The following is a 14,507-nucleotide window of genomic DNA, read 5'->3' on the forward strand; positions in this document are numbered from 1 at the left end:
TTTTTACAAATCAATAACTGCATAGTGGGGTGTGCGTAATTATTCAGCCCCCTTTGGTCAAAGTGCAGTCAGTTGCCCATAGACATTGCCTGATGAGTGCTAATGACTAAATAGAGTGCACCTGTGTGTAATCTAATGTCAGTACAAATACAGCTGCTCTGTGACTGCCTCAGAGGTTATCTAAGATAATCTTGGAAGCAACAACACCATGAAGTCCAAAGAACATACCAGACAGGTCAGGGATAAAGTTATTGAGAAATTTAAAGCAGGCTTAGGCTACAAAAAGATTTCCAAAGCCTTGAACATCCCACGGAGCACTGTTCAAGTGATCATTCAGAAATGGAAGGAGTATGGCACAACTGTAAACCTACCAAGACAAGACCGTCCACCTAAACTCACAGGCCGAACAAGGAGAGCGCTGATCAGAAATGCAGTCAAGAGGCCCATGGTGACTCTGGATGAGCTTCAGAGATCCACAGCTCAGGTGGGGGAATCTGTCCATAGGACAACTATCAGTCGTGTACTGCACAAAGTTGGCTCTTATGGAAGAGTGACAAGAAGAAAGCCATTGTTAACAGAAAAGCATAAGAACTAAGTCCCGTTTTCAGTTTGCCACAAGCCATGTGGGGGACACAGCAAACATGTGGAAGAAGGTACTCTGGTCGGATGAGACCAAAATCGAACTTTTTGGCCAAAATGCAAAACGCTATGTGTGGCAGAAAACTAACACTGCACATCATTCAGAACACACCATGCCGACTTTCAAATATGGTGGTGGCAGCATCATGCTCTGGGGTTGCTTCTCATCAGCAGGGACAGGGAAGCTGGTCAAAGTTGATAGGAAGATGGATGGAGCCAAATACAGTGCAATCTTGGAAGAAAACCTCTTGGAGTCTGCAAAAGACTTGAGACTGGGACGGAGGTTCACCTTCCAGCAGGACAACGACCCTAAACCTAAAGCCAGGGCAACAATGGAATGGTTTAAAACAAAACATATCCATGTGTTAGAATGGCCCGGTCAAAGTCCAGATCTAAATCCAATCGAGAATCCGTGGCAAGATCTGAAAACTGCTGTTCACAAACGCTTACCATCTAATCTGACTGAGCTGGAGCTGTTTTGCAAAGAAGAATGAGCAAGGATTTCAGTCTCTAGATGTGCAAAGCTGGTAGAGACATACCCTAAAAGACTGGCAGCTGTAATTGCAGTAAAAGGTGGTTCTACAAAGTATTGACTGATTGACTCAGGGGGCTGAATAATTACGCACACCCCACTTTGCATTTATTGTTTTGTAAAAAATGTTTGGAATAATGTATCATTTTTGTTCCACTTCTCACGTGTACACCACTTTGTATTGGTCTTTCACGTGGAATTCCAATAAAATGGATTCATGTTTGTGGCAGTAATGTGACAAAATGTGGAAAACTTCAAGTGGACCGAATACTTTTGCAAGCCAATGTGTATATATATATATATGTATATGTATATGTATACACGCATGCATATGTTTACACGTATGTATATGTATGTACGTATGTATATGTATACACGTATGTATATGTATACACTTGTATGTATATGTATACACGTGTATGTATATGTATACACAGTGGCGTAGCTAAGGAGCTGTGGGCCCCGATGCAAGTTTTACAATGGGGCCCCCTAAGCACTCTATACATAACAATTGATACAGCGCACCAAAACCTGACAATGGCAACTACAGTGTCTGAGGTGCAAGAAGGGGATGGGGAACAGTTTGTTTATGATTACCACTATTCAAAGCATCTATAGAAGTGATTATTATGAGCACAGGACCAATAGAAAGCTAATACCGTAGTTGAGGGAGGGCCCTTCGGGGCCCCTCTGGCCCAAGGGCCCCGATGCGGTCGCTACCTCTGCACCCCCTATTGCTACGCCCCTGTGTATACACATGTATTTATATGTATACATGTGTGTGTATATGTATACATATGTATATGTATACACGTGTATATGTGTATATATGTATACACATGTATATGTATACACGTGTATATATGTTTACACGTATACACGTGTGTGTGTGTATATATATATGTATACACGTGTGTGTGTGTATATGTATACATGTGTGTGTATATGTGTACATGTGTGTGTATATGTATACACGTGTGTGTATATGTATACACGTGTGTGTGTATGTGTGTGTGTGTATATGTATACACGTGTGTGTGTATGTGTATATATACACGTGTGTGTGTGTGTGTGTGTGTATGTATACACATGTGTGTGTATATGTATACACGTGTACACGTGTGTGTGTGTATATGTATACACGTGTGTGTATATATGTGTACACGTGTGTGTGTGTGTATATGTATATACGTGTGTGTGTGTGTGTGTGTATATACACATGTGTGTGTATGGGTGTGTGTGTGTGTGTGTATGTATACTTGTGTATGTGTATATATACACGTGTGTGTGTATATGTATACACGTGTACACGTGTGTGTATATGTATACACGTGTGTGTATATATGTGTACACGTGTGTGTGTATATGTATATACGTGTGTGTGTATATGTACACACGTGTGTGTGTATGTGTATATATACACGTGTGTGTATGTATACACGTGTGTGTATATGTATACACGTGTACACGTGTGTGTGTATATGTATACACGTGTGTGTGTGTTTACACTGAGCACTTAGCAGAGCCTCAATTTATGGCTTTAAAAGCACTTTAGGGAACCAAATGACATAAAACAATAAATATCGTTTTGACATAAAACAATATTTATCGTTTTAAAACACTTTTATTTAACTGGCGCCATTTTTCACTGTACCCAAATTGAGTAACTTCACACTCGGGTGTATATCCAAAACCAATCAAAGGAATAAAGCTTACCAGCCACATACAACACACATATCGGCCTGGAACCCACTACAAATCGCAAACGCTAGCGTTTTGTATGAGCGTTTTGTAAGCGATTTCATGAGCGTTTTCTGGTGATTTTGGTAGCCATTTTAAAAAGTGTAAGCGTTTTGTCAGTGATTATGTAGCGATTAGCGTTTTTAATTCTGATTGGTCCTTTCAATTCATTTTAATTTTTTTTCAGTAGTTTAAAAACGCAATCAAAATCGCCCTGTGTAGATTTTGACGAGCGATTACCCCAGCGTTTATATACTTTACATTGCAGAAACGCTAACCGCTAAATGCTAAAAATGCTGCATGTCCTGAGTTTTGCGATTTGGTAAGCGCAATCGCTCCAGTGGAATTTGGCCCATCCATTAAGCAAAATTAATCTGCATTTTTATCTGTTCCAGGAATGCTGCTTTTTTTATTATTCCATTTTACCCAGAAACCTTGCACTAGCCACATTTTGCAATAAAGGTCAGAGAAGCAACCTTACATAATATGGACTGACTGTATTGCAGCCAGCAGTATCAGACACTAGTGTCAATGCAAGTACTTTGAATCCCGCCTCAAGCAGACCTAAAGGAACCTCCCACATGTACATTCTATGGTCTGTGGAAAAGTCCCTGCAATATGCATTAGATCTCATACAGCTACATGACCGTCTGCAGACATGTTAGACTTTCAGCATACCACAACTGTCTTAGCGGCTGTTGTCACTTTTTTTGTGATCCTGTCTTATGTGAAGACAATATGGAGGAGAAATAAACTACCCCCTGGCCCGCTCCCACTGCCCTTTTTGGGCAATTTTCTGCAGTTACGACCTGATAGAATGCTGTCATCCTTAAAAGGGGTAAGTGTGAAATTAATATATTATCTATATTGTTTGCCTTGTTTGCAGCATAATGACATTTCAGAGGTGACAGGGAAGGCATTTTATAGCCTTTTGAACAATGATATAGCAAAACAGTTCAGGTGGCCATACATCAGGCGACTTGGTGGCTGATTGACCATCCGATTCGATTATTATAAGCGAATTGGATGAAAATTGGTGCTGCCAAGTCCATGCCCAGTCGACGATGCGACCATTTTCGGGCCGAAATTGGTTGCATGAATCGGTCGGGCACGCTGCAAGATGTCGTGCCGTTGTGGTTGATCGGTTTGTGACGGTAACTGCGAGCTATATTGACAAAACCCCAGACGCTGTCCCCCCTAATGGTCAATGTGCACAACCCCGCCCCCCACCATGCCCAGTGCACTATACATTTTCATGCTGCATCTGCCTATGCCTCTGGGCTGGCTCAGGTCGCTGTCCTCCGTCCATACATGCGCCCTCACGTGGCTGCTGGTGTCCACATGGGCACGTGCGTGACATCACACAAGTGCCCACGCTACTCACGTTACCCACGGAGGCATCGGGGAACGCGGACAGGTAATGTATAGTTCATGCGGCAACGGGGGGAGGGGGGGTTGCAGAGGTGGGCCAGCGAGACGATGGATACTGCGTAACAAGGCTGATTCAGCATGATATTTATCGGGAATTGGCCTGCGGTGTATGGTCAGGCAACAGATCTGCTCAGTTAGTGAAGGGGTAAATTGCTGGGTGGCTGGTTGGCTGTGAAGGTGTAGAAAGAGAATGCCGGATACACACTTACTTCAGATAGAGATACCCATACACTTAAAGATTGCCACCTGATATTGCAAAATGATTGGTTCCACTCTGATTGAAATCCATGCCTAAAGGAATCGATTCCTACCACACACATAGGGCCTCATCCAATTCACCTCCGAATAAATCTGACTGTACTTTTCCTCTTACTGTTTTGTACCTTGGCAGGATTTGAATGATCAGTTTTCAAGCTGCATAAGTTGCCTAATTCTGCATCAGCTCAGAATTATTTGCATTGCATGGACCATCCCTAGAAAGTGAGATTTGAATGCTGAAGCTCTCTCTACTGCTTATGAATTCTCTGTGGTGCGTGTGACTAGGGGTGTGGCTACTGCCTGTCTTAAAGGGAATTTGAAGCGAAAATAAACTGAAGATATGATGAATTGTATGTGTAGTACAGCTAAGAAACAGAACATTAGTAGCAAAAAAACAAAGGCCTCAATTCACTAAGGTTATCGCCTGTCTTTAATAACGTTTCTAGAGTTATCACCGTGGTGATAAGGCATGTAGTATTCAGGAAACATTTTACCTCAGGCAAACCTAAAGTTAACTCTTCTGTCTTTAAGTTGAGGGAGAAATCTCTAAAGTTAACTCTTAAATCCTTAAAATAACTCCAGAATTCTAAAGTTAAAGAAAGGCTGTTAATTAACTGCATGTGAAAATAACTACAGAGAAGGTAAAATAACTACAGAGAAGGTAAAATAACTACAGAGGAGGTAACTTACTGACTGAAGTGATAAGATTCTTACTGTGAAAACTTATCTTTACACCTTAATAAGGCAAGATCGATGTGTGGAGGTAAGTTTTCTCTTGCCTCCAGCATGATTGAATTGAGGACTTTAAAGTCTCATGTTGTTTCCAGTACAGGAAGAGTTAAGAAACTTCAGTTGTTATCTATGCAAAAGAGCTTCTCTGAGCTCTTTAACCAAACTTGAGTCGGAGACAGTGCTATTTTCTGAAGCACTTATACATCATAGAAACAGTGAGAGACAGCTTCAGATAAGGTTTTACTGCAGGAAAGTTCAAAGGGTTATTAGCTCTGCTCTGTTATGGTTTATAATACAGTGTGTGGTTTGTAATTGTAAATATGATAGACTGTTCTCAGGGGCGTAACTAGCAATCACTGGCCCCCCCCTGCGAAACTTTGGATGGGGCTCCCTCCCACCAAGGGGGCTGGGTGCTGTACACAAGAGCCTGATGCACACTGAATGGGGACTGTCTACAAATCTTTGTCTGCAAAACTTTGTATATTTCCTTATCAGTGGCTGAGCAGATGCAGTTATTAGAACAATTGTGCAGAAAGCCTCTTCTCTCCTTGCCCATGGTTGTCAGTCTTTCAGGACGGGGCCCCCTGTGGTTTCTGGGCCCCCCTGCGGCTGCATCCCTTGCAGGGTCTACTGTTACGCCTCTGACTGTTCTATTAATTATCTGTACTACACATACAATTCATTATATTAAATGTTTTTTCTCGCTTCAGTGTCACTTTAAAGGTGTCCCGCTTTCATATCACAAACGTTGGGATACACACACACACACACACACACACACACACACACACACACACACACACACACACACACACACACACACACACACACACACACACACTCTCACTCACTCACTCACTCACTCACTCACCCACTCACAGACAGACAGACAGACACACACACACACACACACACACACACTCACACACAGACACACACACACACACACACACACACACTGATGACTGCTGGGGTACACACACACACACACACACACACACTCACACACAGACACACACACACACACACACACACACACACACACACACACACACACACACACACACACACACACACACACACACACACACACACACACTGATGACTGCTGGGGTACACACACACACACACACACACACACACACACACACACACACACTCACACACAGACACACAGACACACACACACACACACACACACACACACACACACACACACACACACACACACACACTGATGACTGCTGGGGTACACACACACACACACACACACACACACACACTCACACACAGACACACACACACACACACACTGATGACTGCTGGGGTACACATACACACACACACACACACTCACACACAGACACACACACACACACACACACACACACAGACACACACACACACACACACACACACACACACAATGCTTATTGTGTCAAACAGAACAGACAAAACATTGCAGAAAACATAAACACAGAGATGCAAACATGTAACACAATTTCCAATACAGTATACAGCACTGCTAGCATAGCTAGTTCCAAAGTCCACAGTTCTGTCTAGCACAACCTCCTGCAACTAGCTAGCTGTCTGTCTGTGTCGGTTCACAACAAGCAGGGACGGATCTAGACCAAGTTGCCCCAAGTTGCGCCTGGGGCAAGGTCAGGTTTTGGCGCCTAAACTGCCATTCCCCATCCACATTTTGCCGCCTTTTTAAGAATTCAACAAACTGCGCCTGGGGCAAGAGACCCGCTTGCCCCCCCCTAGATCCGTCCCTGACAACAAGAGCACTTCTGAGCCCGTTCAAAAGCATTACAGTTTTGAAAAGCGCTCGGCTAATGTCTTTCTATGGGCTAGTTCACATCGGAGTGATGTGATTTTTTCCCAATTGAAACCTGGGTTCTGCAGCATTTTGGAGGCGATTACGAATACAAAGTATAGGGAAAATGTAAAATCACTTTAAATATTTCATATTTTTTAAAGCTATTTTGTGCCAAAAGCTGTTCACTTCCAGATCAAAGAGTACAACAACTACAAAACACTAAACCCAAATGCTCCAAAATGACTAGGAATAAATAGAAAATGGCTTGGCACATGCCCGGAATTGGTACCGCAAATTGCTACAAAAAGCTCTAAGGCTTGGCGATCACGCTTAGCGATTTTTGGTGTGAACTAGGCCATAAGCTATGTACATTATAATATCATTGGCTACGTCTGTGGGTATCATATTGTTAGAGTTGCCACATGTTCGCATGTGGCTAAATAAGCCAATAGCAGCAAGGCATTTCTTGCCACATTTGTCTCAGATAAAATGTGAATCGGTCAGAAGTGATGCGAAGTCTTGTCTGCTCTTAATTTTCGAGCCAGACTTCATCATGTCTTTATAGTGCTGTTACTTGACGGAAGTGTTGATCGGTTGGGGCGCTGAGCATGTTGCTGGGGGATGTTTGGGGACAAAAAGTCGTCAGGGCAAAGACTCGGGCAAGGTCCTCCAGCACCCAAGGTAGAGGCACAAGACAGAGAGACTTGTGGAAGAGGAGAAATGGCAGAAAGACCTTTCACCAGGACTGCAGACATGACTAGTGCTGGTTGGCGGGGACATGCTGTTAAAAAAAGCCACTGAAATCTGAAAAGGGTCATGGGAAAGACAGCAGGGTGGGAGGGGGAGGGGGGGGGGGCTGGGAAAAGAGATAAGATTACCTACAATAAAGCTATTCTAAATTGCCTGGATCTTCCTTCTCTGCTCACTACAGAAGTTGGATGTCAGCACCTGCTGTATCACTGGCTTCTGCAACAGCAGACTGCCCTGCATTATTAATTAATCACTCTGATCAGGATAAATAATCAATAGTCCAGGGCACTCTGCAATTACAGCAGCCAGTGCACATGGCTACTAATGACAGGCAATGTCTGAAGCACCAAACAATTCTTGCCATCTCTCCCTGCTAATGTCCCAGTACAGCAATCATTCTCTCTACTCACCCTGCTGCTCTGCTCATTCACTCACTGCAGGTAGTGTTGGGCGAACAGTGTTCACCACTGTTCGGGTTCTGCAGAACATCACCCTGTTCGGGTGATGTTCGAGTACGGCCGAACACCTGATGGTGTTCGGCCTTTTTAGTTCGGGTTCGCCCGAACTATTCAATGCCCGCCGAACAGGGCCCCTGTTCGGCCGAACAGGGCCCTGTTCGCCCGAACATGCCGCAATACGGCCCCCCCTATGGGGTCGCAAGCATAAGGGGGGAGCATGCCCCGATCGCGCGGGGGGGGGGTCGGAAATTCCCCCCACCCCCTCCGCTAGCACTCCCCCCTCTGCCCGCTTCCCCATAAAAAAAGTTTCAGGCAAGTTAAATAGTACCTGGTGGCTGGCACTGGCAGTGGAGTGAGGAGGAGGAGGAGTCCGAGTAGCAGAGTGACGCGTTGAGGCCGGGCAGCGGGCGGTTCAGCGGTAGTACCCTTGTGGTACTTCCGCCCTTTCTCTGACCTCACGTCCTCTACGTGATGACACATATGAGGGTACGCGTGACGCGTACCCTCGTATGCAGAGGACGTGAGGTCAGAGTTCGGGGGTCCCATTGACTTCCATTGAGTTCGGCGTTCGGGCCGAACATGCCGAACATCTGGCCCATGTTCGGCCTGTTCGGCCCGAACCCGAACATCCAGGTGTTCGCCCAACACTAACTGCAGGTTGTGTATAGCGAGGAAACACATTGCTCACGGGACAGGAAGGGGGAGGGATGCTACATCTAGTGCAGGAAGTAGTACAGTCCACTGCACTGTCTATTGCTATTTCCCCAAATGTTGCCCAAACTATGAAAAAAGGTCCCAGGTGGAAGAACACAGTGGCTGAGCACCACAGTGGCACCACTAGCCATGGCTACACCCGGGGCTGTGAGCACTTGTAGCCTTGTGGTAGGTACGCCACTGCCTGGGGTCTGTAGCTATCACTAGGAAGTAAAAAACATCAAATCAGGGTTATCTGAGAAACCTTTAGACCTGCCACTACCATCATATGGGTCCTGGGCTCATATGCAATTCACATTTTCACCTGAGTTTTCTCCTAGGAGATAATTTTTCATCTTTGATTTAAAATAACTTTCCAGCACTTTTCAACTAAAAAAGTACCAAAAAGTAGATGAAAAAGTACTGTCAAAATTATTTTGAGTATTTTCTTGCTTTCTGATGGCTTAAAAGGCATTTTATTGACCAGTCTAAAATTATCACCTAGGAGAAAACTCAGGTGAAAAAGTGAATTGCATATGGGCCCTGTTCTCCAATAATTCTCTGAAAGAAGAGAGGTGCATAATAAAAAAAAACTAGGCTAATCATCACTTGGGGTTACATTCTTATGCACTGTACAGCAATATATAGATATAGAGAGTGTTTCTGATTCTGAAACCAGGATAATTGACCAAAAAGTGGTATCCTCCTGAATAATTTATTACATTCTACTATATGTAATTTGAGTTCCTTTTAAAGTGTTTATTATTTCTATCTCCAAGTATATATCCACAGCGCTAGGCGATCACACTGATATCTGCAGTTACACCACAGTGCATATTCTCAGACAGTGACCATCACCAAAGATAAAACCATCAACAGGTCACTCACTGTCCTTAAAAGCAGTATGTTTTAATAAAAAAATCCAAACAGTAACACATATACAATATCTTACTTTAGGGGTCCTTTTAACAGGGACCCTTAGTAGTAATAAGCATGTAGTGTATACCAATACACAGAAACAGTCTCACGATCTCTTGTACAATTGCCCAGTCTCCACGACAACTGGAGACTGGGCAATTGTACCAGAGATTGTGAGACTGTTTCTGTGTATTGTATACACTACATGCTTATTACTGCTAAGGGTCCCTGTTAAAAGGAACCCTAAAGTAAGAGATTGTATATGTGTTACTGTTTGGATTTTTTTTATTAAAACATACTGCTTTTAAGGACATTGAGTGACCTGTTGATGGTTTTATCTTTGGTGATGGTCACTGTCTGAGAATATGCACTGTGGTGTAACTGCAGAGATCAGTGTGATCGCCTAGCACTGTGGATATATACTTGGAGCTTGTGATACCTATTGTGGATATGGTCCTCCTGAACAGCTGGTGAAAGACACATAGAGGAGTTTTGAGTTTGAGCAGCGCCTGTATTTCATTATTAACGTGACTTTATTATTTCTATGTCTATTATATCCACAGATGTCCAAGCAGTATGGCCCTATGTATACAGTTCACATTGGATCTAAACCTTTTGTTGTTGTCACTGGGTATCAAGCCTTAAAGGAGGTTTATATTGAACACGGTGATGCTTTTGTGGACCGAGGATCTCTCCCTTTAATTGAATATGCATTTGATATGAAAGGTGAGAAGTCAGACTTATGCAGGCAAACATTTACATTTTGCATTTAAACTTATTCAAGGCCAATGCCTGTTGGGTCAGATTTATCCATAATGAATAAAATTGCTTATTTTTCTACAATAGTAATTTGTACATTATTTAGTCAGTGTTTGCCTGGTTTACATTCTGAGATTTTTCACAGGTGGTCCTCTTTAGTCCTCTCAGGGGCATCTCTGCGGAAAGAGTAAAACCACCTTTGCCCAGTTTCTTCTCTGATGGGAGTTCTAAGCATGTTTGCCAGTCACTATAGGGTCCTTTATAATGTTAACATGCTGTTCAGTTGTTCAAAATTTCGGCCCCAGGACCTGACGTCCCATTTAATCAGTACATAATTCTCACTTTACAAGTCCTTCTGCTGTCTTCTTAACCCTTTGCCTGCCAAGTACATACTTAGTACGTTCTGACAGGCTAAGGCTACTACTGCCAGCAACATATCTAGTACGTTTTTGCCATTCCCCCACCTGGAAGATGTAGGGAGGGGGGCCGACATCATTCTTCCCTCCCTCTCCATGGGCCCCCCTCCTGTACCCCCCTGCAGAACTGGAGAAGAGTTTGTAATGAACTCCCCTGATCGCTCGATCCATGCGATGTGTGATTACCCGCCATACAGAGATCAGGCGGTCAGGGAGGAGCCTGTTGCCGAAGGGGATGCATTGTATCGAGCGAGCGATCTGTGAGTTAATTACACACAGCACTGCTGCTCCAGCTCTGCAGGGGGGCACAGGAGGGAGGGCCATGGAGAGTGAGGGAGGATGATCAGGGCCAGATTTGTACTCTTTACCACCCAAGGCCACTGTCACCAGCCGCCCCCTTTCAGTATAGGTAGCAAGATGACCCCTCCCCTTCTCTCCAGTATAGGTAGCCAGGTGAACCTTCCCCCCTTTCCCTCCAGTATAGGTAACCAGATGGCTCCCTTAATCCCTCCTTTTCCCACCCTCCTTTTAAGTATAGGTAGCCAGCTCGCCTTCATCCAGCAGCAGCCATCAGTGTCACTCATTTCTCTTCTCACTTCCTCTTCCCCTCTGTCTCCAATGCTGCCCAAGTCCATAGCCGCCAGCCACAATGCAAACATGTACAGAGAGAAAGGGGGCTGCTGCACAGGCGGCTAGCTGCAGAGTACCGCAGTCATGCGCTCATCTGATCTCCCTGCATTGCAGCATTTGCAAGCTTACAAATGCTGGACCAGTTTAGCCTGCTGCTTTGGTGCCCTTGCTCCTGTGGTGCCCTAGGCCATGGCCTAGGTGGCCTTGGCCTAAATCTGGCCCTGAGGATGATATCGGCCCCCCCTCCCCCAGTGTCACCTATATCAGGCTACCTATACTGGCGGCACCTATACCTGGCTACCTGTGCTGGGGGCATCTATTCTTGGGTACCTATACTGGCTATACCTATATCTGGCTACCTGTACTGGCAGCACCTATTCCTGGCTACCTATACTGGCTGCACCTATACCTGGCTACCTATACTGGCTATACCTATATCTGGCTACCTGTACTGGCAGCACCTATTCCTGGCTACCTATACTGGCGGCACCTATACTTGGCTACCTGTGCTGGGGGCATCTATTCTTGGGTACCTATACTGGCTATACCTATATCTGGCTACCAGTACTGGCAGCACCTATTCCTGGCTACCTATACTGGCTGCACCTATACCTGGCTACCTATACTGGCTATACCTATATCTGGCTACCTGTACTGGCAGCACCTATTCCTGGCTACCTATACTGGCTGCACCTATATCTGGCTACATGTACGGGTGGCACCTATTCCAGGCTACCTATACTGGCTGCATCTATACCTGGTTACCTGTGCTGGGGTCATCTATTCCTGGCTGCCTATACTGGCTGCACCTATATCTGACTACCTGTACTGGCAGCAACTATTCCAGGCTACCTATACTGGCTGCACCTATATCTGGCTACTTTTTGTGTTAATACTTTATCCTACTACCTATTACTGAATCTGAGAGAGCCTAAGCGCTTTGAATCCTATAGGACAAAATAGGCTATAGAAATGTTATTGTTATTGTATTGTACTGGCGGCACCTATACCTGGCTACCTATACATATCTTATATTGTTGGTTTCAGCAGAATCACGGCTTTTACAAGCAGTAACATGTTTTGTCAGTAAAAGTAATTTTTCTTTGAAAAAAAAATATTTTATTTTTTATTTCACTTTTTTAACATATTTGACTCAAAAATGTTGTTATATCTCCAGGAAAAGTACACAATTTTGTTTCAGTGTTCAAGCCCAATTTATTACAGAAAAAAACAATATATACAGTGGTTTGCAAAAGTATTCTGCCCCCTTGAAGTTTTCCACATTTTGTCACATTACTGCCACAAACATGAATCAATTTTATTGGAATGCCACGTGAAAGACCAATACAAAGTGGTGTACACGTGAGAAGTGGAATGGAAATCATACATGATTCCAAACATATTTTAGAAATAAATAACTGCAAAGTGGGGTGTGCGTAACTATTTAGCCCCCTGAGTCAACACTTTGTAGAACCACCTTTTGCTGCAATTACAGCTGCCAGTCTTTTAGGGTATGTCTCTACCAGCTTTGTACATCTACAGACTGAAATCCTTGCCCATTCTTCTTTGCAAAACAGCTCCATCTCAGTCAGATTAGATGGACAGCGTTTGTGAACAGCAGTTTTCAGATCCTGCAACAGATTCTCGATTGGATTTAGATCTGGACTTTGACTGGGCCATTCTAGCACATGCATATGTTTTGTTTTAAACCATTCCATTGTTGCCCTGGCTTTATCTTTAGGGTCGTTGTCCTGCTGGAAGGTAAACCTCCGCCCCAGTCTCAAGTCTTTTGCAGACTTCAAGAGGTTTTCTTCCAAGATTGCCCTGTATTTGGCTCCATCCATCTTCCCATCAACTCTGACCAGCTTCCCTGTCCCTGCTGAAGAGGAGCATCCCCCGAGCATGATGCTGTCACCACCATATTTGACAGGGGGGATGATGTGTTCAGAGTGATGTGCAGTGTTAGTTTTCTGCCACACATAGGGTTTTGCATTTTGGCCAAAAAGTTCCATTTTGGTCTCATCCGAGCAGAGCACCTTCTTCCACATGTTTGCTGTGTCCCCCACATGGCTTGTGGCAAACTGCAAACGGGACTTCTTTTGCTTTTCTGTTAACAATGGCTTTCTTCTTGTCACTCTTCCATAGGAGCCAACTTTGTGCAGTGCACGACTAATAGTTGTCCTATGGACAGATTCCCCCACCTGAGCTGTAGATCTCTGCAGCTCATCCAGAGTCACCATGGGGCTCTTGACTGCATTTCTGATCAGCACTCTCCTTGTTCGGCCAGTGAGTTGCACGGCCTTGTCTTGGTAGGTTTACAGTTGTGCCATACTCCTTCTATTTCTGAATGATTGCTTGAACAGTGCTCTGTGGGATGTTCAAGGCTTTGGAAATCTTTTTGTAGCCTAAGCCGACTTTAAATTTCTCAATAACTTTATCCCTGACCTGTCTGGTGTGTTCTTTGGACTTCATGGTGTTGTTGCTCCCAATATTCTCTTAGACAACCTCCGAGGCTGTCACAGAGCAGCTGTATTTGTACTAACATTAGATTACACACAGGTGCACTTTATTTAATCATTAGCACTCATCAGGAAATTTCTATGGGCAACTGACTGCACTCAGACCAAAGGGGGCTGAATAATTACGCACACCCCACTTTGCAGTTATTTATTTGTAAAAAAAAAATGTTTGGAATCATGTATGATTTTCGTTTCACTTCTCACGTGTAC

At 44.2% G+C, this 14,507-nt stretch overlaps 1 protein-coding gene across 1 annotated transcript in view; it reads left to right on the forward strand.

Moving 5' to 3' along the window:
* Window positions 1-3,527: 3,527 nt before the first annotated feature.
* LOC137528217 (cytochrome P450 2A6-like) overlaps window positions 3,528-14,507 on the forward strand; it is an 87,349-nt gene continuing 76,369 nt past the window's right edge. The window contains exons 1-2 of the mRNA XM_068249489.1: window positions 3,528-3,749; window positions 10,537-10,699. Coding sequence (XP_068105590.1) covers window positions 3,570-3,749; window positions 10,537-10,699 — 343 coding nt within the window. The 5' untranslated portion in view covers window positions 3,528-3,569. The remainder of the gene's footprint in view (window positions 3,750-10,536; window positions 10,700-14,507) is intronic.

This window comes from Hyperolius riggenbachi, chromosome 8 (genome assembly GCF_040937935.1).
Source record: "Hyperolius riggenbachi isolate aHypRig1 chromosome 8, aHypRig1.pri, whole genome shotgun sequence".
In the NCBI taxonomy this organism is placed as follows: domain Eukaryota; kingdom Metazoa; phylum Chordata; class Amphibia; order Anura; family Hyperoliidae; genus Hyperolius; species Hyperolius riggenbachi.